We start from the raw sequence: 12,906 nt of genomic DNA on the forward strand, positions 1-12,906 counted from the left end.
AAATATAATGTAGAGGAAATATTATTGTCGGATAAAAAAACACATGATGGTGATTCACTTTTCTGGAAAAGGTGTATGGTTAAGCGATCGATATGATTATAGTAATAATGCAACAGATATTTATTTTCCATAAAGAAATACATATTTTATTCAAGGGAATCGTGCGATAATAGACTTCGCAGGTGCGCGGCACGACCCTACCTAACACATATATTTCAATGTTGTGACTTTTGTTAATATAATGTCAATTTTAAATTCTGTATTTTTTTACATAAATATTATACTTTATAATATGTACGATTTTTTGTTTAAATATTAATTTTTACCTTTTTTTCGAATTGAAACTTTACTTACAGCAAGCGACACCTAAAATTGAGGGCTAAACGATTTTAGTCAAATTAGTTTACATTTTTCTTCTTTTTCGTTTCTCTCTCCCTTACTTTCTCATATCTTTTTTACTTTTATACATACCTGTCTCAATTATTTTACAATTATTATTTCGTACTTGTAGAATACAGAACAGTGAAGTAAGATATTGAAGTACCCATCAACTGTAATGAAAATATCTTCTTTTGTTTTAATCTGTAAGAAGCTATATTGAAGCTGTGTGGAGAATGTCTGTTAAAATAATGGATTGACAATATAGGGTGAGTTGGATAAGCCGTATCATTGGTTAAGTTGACTCTCCATTGTATTTTCTAAACGAAACATTTTTTGTTAAGAGTAATGACGATGATGTAATGCTAGTCACATGGCTTAAGAACTGCCATTTTTATTATGTCTTTGTGCCGTCTGTGTACGAGTAACATTCAAAACTGATTTTGTTTGGTTTAAGTTTTTACAATTTTTTTTAAAGTGCTATCAGTACAAGGTGGTGAATGAATCTTAGTGTACTATAGGTAATAATTGATATTTAAATTCTATTCGAGTATCTCATAAAATTAGCAAAATATTTGTTAGTTTTGTTGCTATTGCAAATTTGTAAAAATAGAGTGAGTTGGATAAATCCTTGTCACTGGTCTTTATATTGTACCGGTACGATTTTTACAAGCGACGCGAGCTCTCATTATCTCCTCACGGCTCGTACGCATTGTGAGATTACGTTTGATTAGCATCAGTCGTGAAGAATTAAAATACCTATAACGCAAAAAGACTCTGCAGAATATAAGAACTGAGAAAAATAAGGTTTTAATATATAAATTGATATTGGTAATTATCCAGAAGAATTACCACACTTCCGATTTCGATGAAATTAGCTCATTTGATGCGTTTTTCCATAAAATAAAAAAATCTGACAGAAAAAAATGCGGGATTGTTCTGCGAAACGAGATATTAAGTGTTAAAGTTAACACTCGACTATATTGAAGTTAGAAAATCTATCACAGCTGCGGAATACATCTTCATGATCAACGTGCTCTACACTACATGTGCATACGTTTTTCTGACTCTTGCAGCGATATATTAACGTTTGATTATTAATATTAAAATTTTCCCTTCAATGTTCAGGGATTTACATTTTTCCATGTGAAGCGCGGTTCTACATAGGTTTGCAGGCAAAGCGAGATTTAATTTTAAAAAAATTCACTTTGCCTTTACGTGGGGGGAGGAGAGCAGTAATCTTTCGAACATATATGTATTAACGATTGCGGAGAGTTCCGTCCATTCTCTTCCTCCGTCCCCGGACACGCGGTATGATTTAGAAAGTGGTACAATGTCAGGATCCGATCACCAAATCGTATCGAAAGATAAACTTTTTTTAAAAATTCATGATTTAAATAAAAATTTAATGCTTATTTTCGTAAAAGTATCGTCTTATTTCTAATGAACCAAAGTTTAATTTAATTACACAAATGTTCTGCTCCCTTCGATGCTTTTGTTACAATTTTATTTAAACGATAAGGAATGTGTATAGGTCACTTCCCCCTATTTATTTAAATTATCCATTTTTTCGGATTAATCCATCAATATATTTTCAAATGGGGAACGTTGACTTATTGTATAATATTCTTAAGCGACCAAATGAATTTATAGTATCAATTTAACAGTTTTCGCTCTTTTTTATTTTATTTCTTTCAGCTCAGCTAATTTACGTTTCATTTTCAACTTATTTTAATAGAGTTACTTTAGTTGATTACCTAAATAATTCTAAAGTAGTCAAAATGTTGAATGATTGTGAATGTTATTATTTTCGATTAAACAATAATATTCGCTAGGAACAAAAGATTTGTATATGTCTCTTACCGTAGCAGCACTTTCCATAGACGCAATGAATATTCCACCGAGAATCAAATGAAAAGCTTTTGTACCCTTTTGCAGTAGAAATAACATCATTTTCTGTATGTGTAACGGAGCCACATACCATTCAACATCATATCTACAAATCAATGATAAATTAATTAAAACATAAAAAAATAAATATATTTTTTATAATATAAATTGTTATATTATATTTGTTCAAGAATAGTATTATTTTTGTTAACTCAGCTTTTTATTACAAGAAATTATAAAACAATCACTTAAGTATTAATTTACGATACAAATGTCTCTTACACTGTAGCAAATACGTATTCATTGTGATCTGTAATATCTTGTGCGATATAATTAGACAAAAACATGTATACATAGAGGATACTTATATTTCTAAGTCCTAATACAAGTTGCTCTGTACTATTATATGATATGATCTAAAAAATATGATACGTATGTTATATATGTATTTTAGTTTTTTGCAAGAAATTTTGTAATTTTTCTGTAATTCCTTAGGACAAATTATGGAACTTGCATTACATAATAAATTATTTTCTTTCTTGGATATTGGAAAATTGTATTATTTTTGTGATATAGGTATGCGAATAATGCACATATCTTGCGATTATAAAAAAGAGGTGAACGAAGAATGATCATGAGTTTTTGAATGATTTTTATTTTTGAAGAAAGTTATTTTTCTATACGATACTAATTAAAGACTCTTTTTTTAATCCTAATATTATGAAAACTGTATCTTTCATGGAAAGATACGCACGTTTAATAACAAAAAATAAAACTTACTTGCACAAGAGTGCTGGTTAAGCAAACCATACTAGCCGCTATTAAGCAGAAGAAAGATCCTTCAAAACTTTTTATAAAGACTTGAGAAAACCTTCAGAAATAGAACAAAAATTATTAGATCACGTTATACAGATATTGCAGAATGTGTACTGACTCTGTAGCTTTGCGATGAATGTCTATCGCACAGATTATTCTTTTATAAATTATAACCATTTTTTCTTCATTAACATCTTGTTGCATATTAATTGCCATTGCCTTCTTAATACGGAAACTATGAATACATATTTTTTACTGTAAGTTCTTAATTTTTTTTAGATCTGATTGAAAATAGATAAAGAATAGATTTCACTTATAAAACAAATGATTGTATTGAATTCTACCTTGCAATGCTAAACATTCCACAAATATGTTTGAGGTATGCTATCAGCATCGTGCCTGTTGCTACCATTGCAGTTGCTCCTATACACGAGGCTGCGTTTGTGTGCAATAGAATTAAGTAGGAAAAGTTTTCTTGATCAACAAAATATTCTGTTGCAATATGAATCGCTGCAGAGCGTGATCTTGAATTGTTTATAGCCAGAATTACATCAAATATACGAGGCCAGATTGGCAGGAAGAGATAAATAGATACGCTACATGCGGCAAATACTAACATTAAATTAGAAAGTAAATGATATACATATGTATAAGAAACAAGAATTTATTTAAGTAAAATTTATTTAAGGTTTATACATATTTTATTGTTATTACTAATTCATTTAAAATGTAAGCATATATATATTATCTTACTTGTAATTATTCTCGTTTGATATTTCCCTATACGACCATATTTTTCTATGATAGCAATTTCGTTTTTATTTTTTATTTCGTTACAAACATGCTGAAGTTGTTCTAGTGAATCTCTGATCTATCAATCAATAATATTTTATACAGTTTTCGCACAAAATATTAAAAAATTGTCATACTTGAAGATTTATTTATGACGAATATATATAATATTTGTCTGGAAACTGTATAGCATATATTTTACTTACAATATGGGCGTTAATCCAAAACGAATGATATTTAATCGCATAGCAAATGAAGAAAGATGCTGAAGACAGAACATTAATAATGAGATCTGCAGTGCATTTTGAAGTCAAAAACGTTGTAAACTGCAAATAAGTAATTATGTCGAAAATTTTATATTAAAAGAATAATTACTTAGAGTTATTAATAAGTTTCGAATTCTTTTCTCTTAATTATTGTTTCGAGTATTAACAATCACTTATTACCACCTGAAATACAATAAAAGTTGTTAAAACAGTAAAAAGTACGATAAATTGAATTTGAGCAAGTTTCGATCTCTGGTGAGGCCATAAACCAATCGCGAGCAAAAGAAATCTATTGAGCCTGAAGTGTTTCGTCTCAAGGCAGATCATCTTTGTAAACACTAAAGTACATTTAACCGTGAAAAGTAAGAAATTATCTCTTCCCTTTTTCCGATTCTATTAATCTAACAGTTGGCAATTCTTTCTATTTTTCTCTTTTTGTAAATTGTAACTTCAATTGCTTAATATGTAAAGCGAAATGCAATAACGTCACGAGCTTAAAGTACTTAGAATTCATCACTTTTTTATAAGAAAAACGTTATTAAACGATCGATTTAATTGAGAGAAATTTAATAGATGTTTATATCCTATGGAAAAACATTCGCATAGGGAAAGTCGATAGATAGCCGCGCAAGCGCAATCATCTTTTTATTGTAATATGCTTTTCATTCTAATGCATGCACTCACAAAGTTTGATCTTTTAATATAGTGTTTATTATTAAATTTAGTCTTAAGTATCAACAAAATGTGTTTATTCTTAAATTATTGAAATATATACTTTATTAATATTTGATTTGTGTGTAACGCTTTATATTGAAAGTATTTATATTTTACATATACTTTTGTATAACATTATCCACAGTGATGTTATAAGTAAAGGTTTCTAATAATTCTTTATCGGAAAAAATTAATTAACTTCACATTTCTGATAATTTGTGTAACAAACACATTGAAAGTGAGTTTATCTTCATATTAAACCAAAAAAGAAGGAAGGTATGTGTATATATATATATATAAAGTATATATGTATGTATAAAATTTATATATACATATTACATTATATGTATACGTAAAATATATATATTATTTGTATATACATATTAATATATTTATGCATTATATATATATGTATATATTATTATAAATTATTTATTACACCACTTTTATATTCGTGCATTCGTTCATGTGTATATAGATTGCAATATTCCTTTTGTAGATCTGTTTTGGATCTATTATGGAATGCAAAACATTGAGGAATGCCAGGTTATTGTACTCTTGGTTCAAAGATCGTCTTTCGATAGGAAATCAAAGATCGGAACTGTTAACAGTTTAAAGTGGAATATTTTATCATTTGAAAATGAGTTAAATTTATTAGATACTGTTGGTATATACCATATATTAGTTATTACATATCAACGGTGTAACAGTACATTTTCCAAATTGCGCACATTATTGAATAAACATAATTAAACTATTAAATTTAAAATGTTGATTTTAATGACGTATATTAGACTTTTCAGACATGCAGAAAATTAAATTAATTTTAATACTTTTCCATGCTTAGAATTTCCACCATACATTTTTTGTTAATTTTAACTTAAATGTTAATTTTAACTTAAACATTTTGCTTTTAATAGTGTACATTTATTGAAATGATTCTTTTTATTTTTATTTTTTATATAAGTGGACCGGAATATAAGTTAGCGATGTTTATTCACGAGGCTCTGGATGATCCAAAGAAGAAAAAGAAACAAATTTATTTGCATTCTTTACATATAAAACATTAATTGCCTAGACTTTGCAGAAGATATCTAAGAAAATATTGGGTCATTTAAAAAATATCCGCGGTTTTTTGTCACTAGATGGTATTGACCATCAACACCATCTAGTGATGAAAAAATATTATAACACGCGGATACTTTTTAGATGACCCAATATTTAGACTCGTTACAAATCTTCTTTCTACGAGGAAACAAACTTGATTGCGAAAATCAGTAATAATTTAATAATTTATCCTCCCCTTCGACTGAATACTTTATAATTTTAAAAAGGAAATACTACTATAAAAGAAATCTTATATAAATGTAAGTAAAATTAATTATTTCTGTATTGTAAAATTAATTATTATTTTGTGTTACAAATTAATTCCAGGAACTTTTTGTGTGACCTTTTATAGTAAAATATGTAACATATATAAATAATTGTTTTACTGATATAATTTTTATTTTAATACTAAACGAGTTATATTTGATTGTAAATAGTACAATAATAATTCTCAAAAAGAAAACATTTTTAAGTAAATCTGGTTTTTAGAGTCATAAATATTCTAAAGAGTAAAAAATAATTTTTTTCCTCCTATTATATTAAAATTAATGTTTCTTTCATTTAGTGAGAAAATTCTTGAAGATTATCTGCTTTTTCTAAGTATGTACAATAAATTAATGTAAGTATAAAATCAACGGAAGAATTGATATGATTTCAAATTAAACTTTTTTTTAATTTTTATTATAATATATGTCATTATAATATTATATCTTCGATGGTACTAATATTGAAGTGTTATAAATAAAAAGATTACAGTATTATGAAAAATGTATAATGGTTTTTTTCTGATACATCTATTTATTATTCATTATTCAATTCGCTATAAATTGGAACTAAATATTTTGTTTATTATGCGAATCATTGTATTATTTAATTATAGTCAAAAATATTACCGTGCTTGGAATACAATGACATACTTTTTTATGTAAATTTTAAGCTGATTTATCTATTTATTTTAATTTAAATGAAATGTAGAAGGAAATATTATTGTCGTATAAAAAAGACATATGATGGTAATTCACTTTTCTGGAAAAGGTGTATGGTTAATCGATCGATTTGATTATAGTAATAATGCAACAGATATTTATTTTCCATAAAGAAATACATATTTTATTCAAGGGAATCGTGCAATAATAGACTTCGCAGGTGCGCGGCACGATCCTTCCTAACACATACATTTCTATGTTGTGACTTATTAACATAATATCAATTTTAAATTCTGTATTTTTTAATATAATTACTTTATAATATGTACGATTTTTTGTTTAAATAATAATTTTTACCTTTTTTTCGAATTGAAACTTTACTTACAGGAAGCGACACCTAAAATCGCACACCTAAACGATTTTGGTCAAATTAGTTTACATTTTTCTTCTTTTTCGTTTCTTTCTCTCTAACTTTCTCATATCTTTTTTACTTTTATACATACCTATCTTAATTATTTTGCAATTATTACTTCGTACTTGTAGAATAGAGTACAGTGAAGTAAGATATTGAAGTACCCATCAACTGTAATTAAAAATATCTTCTTTCGTTTCAATCTGTAAGAAACTATATTGAAGCTGTGTGGAGAATACTTCAATAATGGATTGACAATATAGGGTGGAGTTGGATAAACCGTATCACTGGTTAAATTGTATCTCTATTGTATTTTTTAAACGAAACATTTTTTTTTTAAGAGTAATAATGTAACGCTGTTAACGTGGCTTAAGAACTCCCATTTTTGTTATGTCTTTGAGCTGTCTGTTTACAAGTGACATTCAAAACTGATTTTGTTTGGTGTCTGATTTAAGTCTTTACAATTTTTGCTTAAAGTGCTATCAGTACAAGGTGGTGATGAATCTTAGTGTACTATAGGTGATAATTGATATTTAATTCTATTCGAGTATCTCATAAAATTAGCAAAATATTTGTTAGCTTTGTTGCTATAGCAAATTTGTAAAATAGAGTGAGTTGGATAAATCATTCTTGTCACTTTATATTGTACCGGATTTTCACAAGCGACGCGAGCTCTCATTATCTCCTCGCTGCTCGTATGCATTGTGCGGTTACGTTTGATTAGCATCGGTCGTGAAGAATTAAAAGCCCTATAACGCAAAAAGACTCTGAAGAATATAAGGACTGAGAAGAATAAGGTTTTAATATATAAACTGATTTTGGTAATCATCGAGGAGAATTATCATTACCGCATTTCCGACTTCGATGAAATTAGCACATTTGACGCGTTTTTGCATAAAATAAAAGAATCTGACAGAAAAAAGTGCGGGACTGCCTTGCGAAATGAGATATTAAGTGTTAACGACTATATCGAAGTCAGGACATCTGTCACAGCTGCGGAGTACATCTTCATGTTCAACATGCTCTACACTACATGTGCATACGGTTTTCTGATTCTTACAGCGATGTATTAACGTTTGTTTATTAATATTAAAATTTCTCTCTCATTGTTCTGGGATTTACAACTTTCCACATGAAGTGCAGTTCTACATTGGTTTCTAAGTTTGCACGCAAAGCGAGATTTAATTTAAAAAAAATTCACTTTGCCTTTACGAGGGGGAGGAAAGCAGGAATCTTTCACACATATATGTATTGCGGAGGATTCCGTCCATTCTCTTCTTCCGTCCTCGGCGCGCGGTATGATTTAGAAACCCTATGGTACAATTTAATGATCCGGTCTCCAAAGCATGTCGAAATTATATTTGTTTTAATTTATGATTGAAACAAAAATTTAATGCTTATTTTCGTAAAAGTATATTTCGTAAAAGTAATTTTATTTTCAATGAATCAAAGTTTAATGTAATTACACAAATATTGTGATCCTTTCGGTGCTTTTGTCACAATTTTGTTTAAACCTTAAGGGAAGTGATATAGACGATTCTCCCCTACTTATTTAAATTATTCATTTTTTCGGATTAATCCATCAATATATTTTCAAGTAACGAAAATTTATTTATTGTATAATATTCTAGAGTGCAACACACCAAATGAATATATACTATCAATTTAGTAGTTTTCGCTATTCTTTATTCTATTTTTTTAACTCAACTAATTTAAATTTCATTTTCAATTTATTTTAATAGAGCTATCTTAGTTGATTACCTAAATAATTCTAAAGTAGTCAATATATTCAATGATTGTGGATGTTATTATTTTTGATTAAATATTATTATTCGCGTGTAAGAAAAGGTTTGTATATATCTCTTACCATAGCAGCACTTTCCATAGACGCAATAAATATTCCACCGAGAATCAAATGAAAAGCTTTTGTACCCTTTTGCAATAAAAATAACATCATTTTCTGTATTTGTAACGGTGCCATATACCATTCAACATTGTATCTACAAAACAATGATAAATTAATGTAAAACTAATATGAAAAAATAAAAATATTTGTTATTGTATAAATTGTTTAGTTCATTATATGTTCGTTCAAGGAATAGTATTATTTTTTAATACTTTTGTTAACTCATCTTTTTGTTACAAGAATTTATAAAACAATTACTCGACTATAAACGTAGGATGCAAATGTTACTTACACTGTAGCAAATACATATTCATTGTGATCTGTAATATCTTGTGCTGTATAATTAGATAAAAACATGTAAATGTAGAGATCAACTAAGTATATAAGTTGTAGTACAAGTTGCCCTGTGGTATTATACGATATGATCTAAATAATATAAGACAAATGTTATATATGTATTTTATCTTTTTGCAAGCAAAAAATTTTGTAATTTTTCTGAAATTCCTTAGGTCAAATCATACAGCTTACATTACATTAGAAATTATTTTCTTTATTGGTTGTGCATATTAGAAAACTGTATTATTTTTGTGACATACATATGCGAATAATGCATATAGTTTATTATTATAAAAAAAAAAGGGGAACAATAATCATGAGTTTTTCAATGATTTTATTTTTAAAGGAAATTATTTTCGCATACTGTTCTAATTAAAGATTCTTTATTTAATCTTATAATATCATGTAATCTGTATTTTTCATGGAAAGATACGTTTAATAGCAAAATAATAAAACTTACTTGAACAAGAGTGCTGCTTATGCAAATTATACCAGCCACTATTAAACAGAAGAAAGATCTTTCAAAACTCTTTATAAAGACTTGAGAAAACCTTCAAAAATAAAACAAAAATTATTATAGTACGTTATACAAGTATTGCAGAATGTACAAGTATGAAGTGCGGATTTGAGACAACAGATTTGCACCAATGCAGTGTGTAGTATAAAGATTTGTATATGCCATTTTGTTGTGCCATCAACAAGTGTCAAACGCGCATGAGTGATAAATTGAAAAAATGTTTGCATAGTATTGTTTTGCTGTGTTCAATATGTCGAAATTTGTGCCAAATAAAGAGCATTCGCGGATTATTAATTTTTTGTTTTCATTTGAATAAAACTGCTGCTGAATCATATCGATTACTTCGAGAAGCTTATGGTGAACATGCTCCATCGCAAGATGTGAACAATAGTTACGGCGTTTCAAAAGTGATGATCTCGATGTTGCAGACAAGAAAAACCGTCAAAAGGTACGATGATGTAGAATTGCAAGCATTGTTTGACGAAGACGATTCACAAATCGACGATTCACATGATTTTTACTGGCGTGGTATCCACTTACCAAATTACCCGAAAGATGGGAAAAATGTGTAACTAGCATTGGAGCATACTTTGAATAAACTACTTTTTATCATTCGTCCGAATTTAATGTTTTTTTTTTGAAAAAAAATCCGCATTTCATACTTGTACACCTAGTATACTGACTCTGTTGCTTTGCGATGAATGTCTATCGCACAGATTATTCCTTTATAAATTATAACCATTTTTTCTTCATTAACATCTTGTTGCTTATTAATTGCCATTGCCTTCTTAATACGGAAACTATATGAATACATATTTTTTTCTGTAAGTTCTTAATTTTTCTAGATCTGATTGAGAATAGATTTCTTTTATTAAAACAAATAATTGTATTGAATTCTACCTTGCAATGCTAAACATTCCACAAATATGTTTGAGGTACGCTATTAGCATCGTACCTGTTGCTACCATTGTAATTGCCCCTATGCACAAAGCTGCATTTGTATGCAAAAGAATGAAATAGGAACAGTTTTCTTGATCAACAAAATATTCTGTTGCAATATGAATCGCTGCAGAGCGTGATCGGGAATTGTTTATAGCCAGAATTACATCAAATAAACGAGGCCAAATTGGCAGGAAAAGATAAGTAGATATGCTACATGCGCTAAATACTAACATTAAATTAGAAAGTAAATGGTATATATATATGTATAAGAATCAAAAATTTATTTAAATAAAATTTATTTAAGCTTTATAAATTTTTTACTGTTATTACTAATTCATTAAAATGTAAGCATATATATATTATCTTACTCGTAATTATTTTCGTTTGATATTTCCCTATACGGCCATACTTTTCTATGATAGCAATTTCATTTTTATTTTTTATTTCGTTACAAACATGCTGAAGTTGTTCTAGTGAAACTCTAATCTATTACATCAATAATATTTTATGCATTTTCCATATAAAATATTTAAAAGATATCATATTTGAAGATTTATTTATCACGAGTATTTGTCTGGAAATTGTATAGTAAATATTTGACTTACAGTATTGGCGTTAATCCAAAACGAATGATATTTAATTGCATAGCAAATGAAAAAAAATGCGGAAGACAGAACATTGATAATGAGATCTGTAGTGCATTTTGAAGTCAAAAACGTTGTAAACTGTAAATAAGTAATTCTTGTTGAAAATGTTATATTAAAAGAATAATTCCTTAGTGTGATTAATAAGTTTCGTATTTTAGTCTGTTAATTATTGCTTCGTATTAAAAATAATTTATTACGACCTGAAATACAATAAAAGTTGTCAAAATAGTAAAAAGTACGATAAATTGAATTTGAGCAAGTTTCGATCTCTGGTGAGGCCATAAACCAATCGCGAGCAAGAGAAATCTATTGAGTTTGAAGTGTTTCGTCTCAAGACAAATCATCTTTATAAACTCTGAAGTACATTTATGCGTGAAAAATAAGAAATTGCATATTCTCTTTTTCCGATTCTATTATTCTAACAGTTGGTTGAAAATGTTTCAATTTTTCTCTTTTAGTAAATTGTAACTTCAATTGTTTAATATTCAGAGCGAAATGCAATAATATCACAAGATTAAAGAATTTAGAATTCATCACTGTTTTCTGAGAAAAAAGTGATTAAACGATCGATTTAATTACATTGATAGAAGTTTAATAGATGTTTTTATCCTATGGAAAATCATTCACATAGAGAAAGTCGATAGATAGCCGCGCAAGCGCAGTCATTTTTTGTTGTAATATGCCTTTCATTCTAGTGCGTACACTCTCAAGGTACGTTTGATCTTTTAAAATAGTATTGATCATTAAATTTAATCTTAAGTTTGAACAAAATTTGTTTATTCTAAAAGTATTGAAATCTATATCTTATTAATATTTTATTTGTGTGTGACGCTTGATATTGGAACTATTTATATTTTACATATACTTTTGTATATCATTATCCACAATGATGTTATAAATAAAAGTTTCTGATAATACTTTATCGGAAAAAATTAATTAAATTCACATTTCTTACAGTTTGTGGAACACTGAAAGTGAATTTATCTTCATATCAGAAGAGAGTAAATGTATGTTTATATGTATATATACATATATGTATATATATATAAATATATTTGTGTATATATATATATATATATATAATTTATATATACATGTTATAATATATATTTATTATATATATTATTAGGTGTTGGAATTAATTCGTAGCGTTTTTTAATGAAAGAATGTTATTTATTTCACATGAGCATTAAAAAATACATTAATGAAAGTACTTCCCATCACTTGTAAAACGCTACGAATTAATTCCAACACCTA

At 27.7% G+C, this 12,906-nt stretch overlaps 2 protein-coding genes and 1 long non-coding RNA gene across 12 annotated transcripts in view; 1 reads left to right on the forward strand and 2 right to left on the reverse strand.

Moving 5' to 3' along the window:
- LOC147908567 (uncharacterized) overlaps positions 1 to 12,906 on the forward strand; it is a 186,552-nt gene that overhangs the window by 2,283 nt on the left and 171,363 nt on the right. For all 5 annotated transcript variants that reach the window (XR_015546280.1, XR_015546282.1, XR_015546284.1 and 2 more), the window contains exon 2: positions 512 to 647. This is a non-coding gene — a long non-coding RNA (uncharacterized LOC147908567). The remainder of the gene's footprint in view (positions 1 to 511; positions 648 to 12,906) is intronic.
- LOC105147109 (uncharacterized) lies at positions 110 to 5,130 on the reverse strand. Of its 5 annotated transcripts, none has more exons than XM_087409940.1 (10): positions 4,323 to 5,129; positions 4,083 to 4,202; positions 3,838 to 3,955; positions 3,429 to 3,696; positions 3,203 to 3,319; positions 3,049 to 3,139; positions 2,551 to 2,684; positions 2,242 to 2,374; positions 472 to 551; positions 110 to 379 (listed from the first exon to the last, which is right to left on the reverse strand). In XM_087409940.1, the coding sequence occupies exons 1-9, from the start codon at positions 4,467 to 4,469 to the stop codon at positions 495 to 497; spliced, it is 1,185 nt and encodes a 394-aa protein (XP_087266066.1). In that variant the 5' UTR covers positions 4,470 to 5,129; the 3' UTR covers positions 110 to 379; positions 472 to 494. The 5 variants fall into 5 exon arrangements, with proteins under 5 accessions (XP_087266066.1, XP_087266068.1, XP_087266064.1 ...); XM_087409942.1 differs by having other exon boundaries at positions 4,326 to 5,128; XM_087409938.1 differs by having other exon boundaries at positions 110 to 2,374.
- On the reverse strand, positions 7,019 to 12,353 carry LOC147908568 (uncharacterized). Of its 2 annotated transcripts, XM_087410015.1 has the most exons (10): positions 11,850 to 12,352; positions 11,608 to 11,727; positions 11,371 to 11,488; positions 10,961 to 11,228; positions 10,744 to 10,860; positions 10,004 to 10,094; positions 9,500 to 9,633; positions 9,169 to 9,301; positions 7,393 to 7,472; positions 7,019 to 7,300 (listed from the first exon to the last, which is right to left on the reverse strand). In XM_087410015.1, exons 1-9 carry the CDS (start codon positions 11,991 to 11,993, stop codon positions 7,416 to 7,418), a joined length of 1,182 nt encoding a protein of 393 aa, XP_087266141.1. In that variant the 5' UTR covers positions 11,994 to 12,352; the 3' UTR covers positions 7,019 to 7,300; positions 7,393 to 7,415. The 2 variants fall into 2 exon arrangements, with proteins under 2 accessions (XP_087266141.1, XP_087266142.1); XM_087410016.1 differs by having other exon boundaries at positions 7,240 to 7,472; positions 11,850 to 12,353.

Source organism: Acromyrmex echinatior, chromosome 9, assembly GCF_024713525.1.
Source record: "Acromyrmex echinatior isolate Ae372 chromosome 9, ASM2471352v2, whole genome shotgun sequence".
In the NCBI taxonomy this organism is placed as follows: domain Eukaryota; kingdom Metazoa; phylum Arthropoda; class Insecta; order Hymenoptera; family Formicidae; genus Acromyrmex; species Acromyrmex echinatior.

Bases quoted from the DNA above. Each gene is read 5' to 3' on its own strand.
- LOC105147109 (XM_087409938.1), bottom strand. From the start codon at position 4,469: ATGATCTGCCTTGAGACGAAACACTTCAGGCTCAATAGATTTCTTTTG. The intron at 3,320-3,428 runs GTAGAATTCAAT...ATGTATTCATAG, and splicing joins GGAATGTTTAGCATTGCAAG to TTTCCGTATTAAGAAGGCAA. The intron at 3,140-3,202 runs GTCAGTACACAT...CTATTTCTGAAG, and splicing joins ATTCATCGCAAAGCTACAGA to GTTTTCTCAAGTCTTTATAA.
- LOC147908568 (XM_087410015.1), bottom strand. From the start codon at position 11,993: ATGATTTGTCTTGAGACGAAACACTTCAAACTCAATAGATTTCTCTTG. The intron at 11,489-11,607 runs GTAAGTCAAATA...TTGATGTAATAG, and splicing joins TTTGGATTAACGCCAATACT to ATTAGAGTTTCACTAGAACA. The intron at 9,302-9,499 runs GTAAGTAACATT...ATTGTTTTGTAG, and splicing joins GAATATGTATTTGCTACAGT to ATACAATGTTGAATGGTATA.